The sequence below is a fragment of the Penaeus japonicus genome, unplaced genomic scaffold, assembly GCF_977035675.1.
Source record: "Penaeus japonicus unplaced genomic scaffold, GWHDUDI00000001_assembly GWHDUDI00000029, whole genome shotgun sequence".
In the NCBI taxonomy this organism is placed as follows: Eukaryota; Metazoa; Arthropoda; class Malacostraca; order Decapoda; family Penaeidae; genus Penaeus; species Penaeus japonicus.
In genome coordinates this window covers 16874318-16879317 of record NW_028234431.1, presented here as the reverse complement: position 1 = coordinate 16879317, position 5000 = coordinate 16874318, and the positions used below count along the sequence as shown (strand labels likewise).

Below are 5000 nucleotides of genomic sequence, written 5' to 3'. Positions count from 1 at the left end.
GATTTAGTCTGGGGTCGTATTATTGGTCGCGAATCTCCTCGTTTTCTTCAAGTGTAGAATCAGAGAAAACGGGAAAATATGATATTGACAGGGTAATCTGTGGCTCATTCACATTTTGAGATTTACTAAATTTTAGTTGAATCTGTTGCATATGTACGCTTGAGTTTTACGTGAGCATAATGTAATTCTAATGTCGATTACTTATATCGCTTTTGGTGTTGTTGGTGTTGTAATTGCTGTGGTGGTAAGCTTCATTTGATTGAATACTACATCGTCTCTGGTTAATTCATGATCTCTCCTTTTTATTCTATTTTGAAACTGAGAGCCTTCATCCGTCCCCTATGCTTCACCCTTGTACTGCCTATCTGAATTTTGGTGCTGACAATATGCCTCTTGCATCCGCAGAGGGAAGAGCCGCAGCGTTGACCACACCATCCACAATCCCTTCGACCTGGACGTCCTGCGGCGGAAGATCGGGGACCGAACCTCTTCCGAGCCGTCGAGGGACATCCCTTCGCCCTCTCCAGGTGAGTACCTTTTATGCATAGGCCTAGGTTAGACTGAAAAGCTTCGATCCATGACTCCTGAGGGCTTTAGGTAGGCCTGTAGGCGAGAGAGAGTGACAGGGAAAGTGGAAGTAAAACGATCAATAGAGGTAGATTTAGGGACAGCGAGAGAAAAATCTAATAAATACAAGCGATCGTACTTCAGTTATAAACCACTTGATCCCCCTGAGACTTGGTTAACGGTAAAACTGTTCTGTGTGGGTGTGTCTGTTTTCATAGATATATAAATATATACTATGATAAGGGATATAACCTTATAAACTATTTGTGTGTGTTGGGAGGGGGGGGGGCGCAAGCCAATGGTGCTAGTTAAATAACCAATAGCCATAAAAGTTCATTGCGTGGCCTACTGTTTTGGCACTAAGGTCCGTGATACGTGAGAGGTTGTCTAGTCATCCTATTCCTAGATACTGACCTGAAAAAGAAAATTGTAGATTCTGTTGCCAGCCAGTAATCAAAGGATAAAACAGTAATTACATAAAAAATAACCGAGAATGAATACGCATTACAACAGGGAAATTTTTCCACTTACCGTAAGTTTCTCGTCATTCCTACTGACAATGACAAATCACTTCAGGAGATCCCAGTCTTCTAATTGCCGAGTGCTAATAATAATGTGGTTAGGAAGGCGCTGCTCCGTACTGGATCTTTAAGCCTGACCAGAACAAGCTGTGGCGCTCCCCAAGTCAGAGAGGCTAACTTCTGGCGCTTTCCTTTTCTTAGCCCATCTAAGATTATAATTTCCTTCCTTGAGTAAACTCGAGATAAGCCTAAATTCCCAGCATTAAGGATGTGATTTGATTTCCATAGGAAATGAGGATCAATATGCGCTGGTTGGCCTATTTTTACAAGATTTTATATTTTTCCATCCTTAAACCTTACGTATATCTCTATCATAAACATAAGTGTTGGTAATTAAAATAACGATGAAATAGTAATAGCAATGATACTAATAACTCATGATAGTTATTAGCGTAGTTATTATTTTGATTTACTGAGTAGTAATTTTAGTATTTTCTATTATCTTTGTCATTAGTTATTACTGTTATTGTTATGGTTTCAGATTGTTGTTCAGTTATTGTTGCCGGTAACACTGATTTCGTAATCAACATCCTAATTGTATTACTTTCATCATTAATGTTGTTACGGTCTTATATCATCATAATCATCATCAATGGTATCGATTTGATGATCGTGATCGTGGCAACGTATGAATACCGTTCTCGCATTACAGTTGTAAGATGCAGATAAATTGTCCAATAGAATAGTCTAGAGCAGTGGTTTTCAAACTATTTAGTATGACGGCACACTAAGAAACAACTAAGATTTTGGCGGCACAAGTGTCCTTTATATATATATATATATATATATATATATATATATATATATATATATATATATATATATATATATATATATATATATAATCTTCGACTTATTTTTGCCGATCAATGTGAGGAATACTCGAAACAGCAAAATTATATTATATTCGCGGCATACCAAGGAGATAATAGCGCCACACGCTTTGGGAAGCACTAGTCCAGAGATATCATCTTTGGCAAGCTGAGTCACAGCCGTTAAGGCTTGATAACTGAAAGGTGATGGCCAAACCGTGTAATCAGCGGTAATGAGTCCCTTCAGGTCAATGTACAGGGAAGAAAGTGCGATAGTGGGTAATGTGTAAGAACAATAAAACAGGCCAGTTGCCTGTTCTCTGCGATTCAAGTAGTAGTTGTTATAATACTTCAATCGAAGAAAACTGATAGTTTAGATTTCGTTCATACAATATATATCATATCAGCTGTTGACTTGCAACCAAATAAGATAAAAATGATTAATCAAACTGGCTGCGGACTTGTGTAAAAATCTTACAAGTACATGTCTTTGTTGTACTATAGTAACAAGGAGGTAAGTTACGTGGATCACCGTTGTTGCCTTAATCAATGTCGTTATCGTCATAACCGTCGTCATTCTCATCGTTTCCACTCCCCGACAAAGGTGTTATCCTCCTGGGAACCGCCGGCAGCCATCGCGGGGCGAGTAATCCGAGCCAAGGCGAGTTTGCCGCCACAAGTTATTCCGGGAACAATGGCTGTGCAGCGCCACGTGCTGCCCCTGGAGTTTAAGGAGTTTGGAAATCAGTCTCTTAAAGTATGATCTCTTCTTTAAGTACTCTCTTGAGGTTTCGTGATTGCAGTGCCGGGCTGTTTGTTTAGGTATATTCTCTCTCTCTCTCTTCCCCTCTTTCCCTCTCTCTCTTCCCCCCTTTCTCTCACTCTCTTCCCTTCTTTCTTCTCTCTTTCTCTTTCCCTCTCTCTCTTCCCCCCTTTCTCTCACTCTCTTCCCTTCTTTCTTCTCTCTTTCTCTTCCCTTCTTTCTCTCTCCCCTTCTTTCTCCTCTCTCTTCTCTCTATACCCCCCCCCCTCTCTCTCTCTCTCTCTCTCTCTCTCTCTCTCTCTCTCTCTCTCTCTCTCTCTCTCTCTCTCTCTCTCTCTCTCTCTCTCTCTCCCTCTCTCTCTCTTTCTCTCTCTCTCTCTCCATCTCTCTCCTTCTCTCTCTCTCCTTCTCTCTATCACCCTCTCTCTCCCTCCCTCCCTCCCTCCCTCCCTCCCTCCCTCTCTCCCTCCCTCCCCCTCCCTCCCTCCCTCCCTCCCTCCTTCTCTCCATCTCTCCCTGTCTCCCTGTCTCCCTGTCTCTCGCTCTCTCTCTCTCTCTCTCTCTCTCTCTCTCTCTCTCTCTCTCTCTCTCTCTCTCTCTCTCTCTCTCTCTCTCTCTCTCTTACTCCTCCCTCTCGCTATCCCCCCTCACTCATTCTCCTCCCCCATCTTTCTCCTCTCTCTCTCCCTCATCTTTCAACTCACTTTGATATCTCTTTCGCTTTCTCAAACTCGAACTCTCCTTCCCTTTTTCTCCCTATCCCTTATTCCTTTCATTCACTCTCTCTCCTCTCTCTTTTCCCTTTCTCCCACTCCCTCTCTCTTCCCACCTCTTCCTCTTTCTCTCCCTCTCTCCCTCCCTTTCTCTCCTTCCTCCTCTTTCCCTTTCTCAGCCATATTTCTCCCTTGTACCATCAACTATCCCTTTAAAGATTAAACGACACAATTTTCCCCAAACTGGTTTTGTTGGAGACTCATTAAGGACAGAGTCGCGTCGGTATAAATTCTTAGCAGATTTCTTACATATATAGACAGGGAAAGATTGACAGAGTAGTCGTAGTCATATTTATCTTCATACTCATATTCATATTCATATTCATATTCGTCATTATCATCATCACCACCATCATCATCATTATCACATTATCATCCTCATCACCATCATCTTCATCTTCATCTTCATCTTCATCATCATCATTATCACATCATCATTTCATCATCATCATCTTCATCTTCATCTTCATCATCTTTATCATGATTACGTTTATTATTCTCAGTATCAGCATCATTTACATCATAATGATTATACTACTACCCCTTTCTCAACCATTTTTCTCATCTTTCTCTCCTCTTCTCTTCCACGCCGCTCTCACTACTTTTCTGCCTCTCTCTCTCTCTCTCTCTCTCTCTCTCTCTCTCTCTCTCTCTCTCTCTCTCTCTCTCTCCCTCTCTCTCCTTCCCTCTCCCCCTCCCTCCCTCCCTCCCTCCCTCCCTCCCTCTCTTCTATCCCTCTCCTATCCACTTTCCCTCTCCACCCTCTCCTTTCCCACTCTTCCCCTTCCCCTTTTCCTCTCCCCCTCTCCTCCCCTTCTCCACTTCCTCCTCTCTCCTTCCGCTCTCCTGATCCTCTCCTCCTCTTTTCCTCTCCTTCTCTCCCTCTCCTCCCCCTCTCCTTCCCCTCTCCTCTCCCCATCTCCTCTCCCTCTCTTGCTCCACACCCCTTCCTCTCTCCTCTCTCATCCTCTCCTCTCCCTCTCCCCTCCCTCTCCCACCCCACCCCTCTCCCCATCTCCTGCCCCTCTGCTGTTCCACACCCTTTCCTCTCTCTCTTTTCCCCTTTTCCTCACCCTGTTCAGCCTCTCTCCTCTCCCTATCCTGTTCCCTAGCTCCTCTCTCTCCCGTCCCTCCCTTCCTCCCTCCCCCCATTTCTTCCTTCCCTCCCTCCCTCCCGTCCCGTCCCTCCTTTCTATCTCTCCCTCCCTCCCTTCCTTCCTCCCTTCCTCCCTCCCGTCCCGTCCCTCCTTTCTATCTCTCCCTCCCTCCCTCCCTTCCTCCCTCCCGTCCCTCACTCCCTCCCTCCCATCTCTCCCTTCCTCCCTTCCTCCCTCCCGTCCCTCACTCCCTTCCTCCCATCTCTCCCTCCCATCTCTCCCTCCCTCCCTCCCTCCCTCCCTCCCTCCCTCCCGTCCCTCACTCCCTTCCTCCCATCTCTCCCTCCCATCTCTCTCTCCCTCCCTCCCTTGCGTCCAATCCCTCCTCTCGCCTTCCAATCGGCCAG

The 5000-nt window shown here is 45.0% G+C and overlaps 1 protein-coding gene across 1 annotated transcript in view; it reads left to right on the top strand.

The window, feature by feature from the left end:
* The window catches only part of mtd (TLD domain-containing protein mustard), a gene marked incomplete in the record, with an annotated part of 375089 nt that overhangs the window by 71607 nt on the left and 298482 nt on the right, over positions 1 to 5000 (top strand). Inside the window, 1 exon segment of the mRNA XM_086553982.1 lies at positions 406 to 527. Within this exon segment, the coding sequence (XP_086410108.1) occupies positions 406 to 527 (122 nt within the window).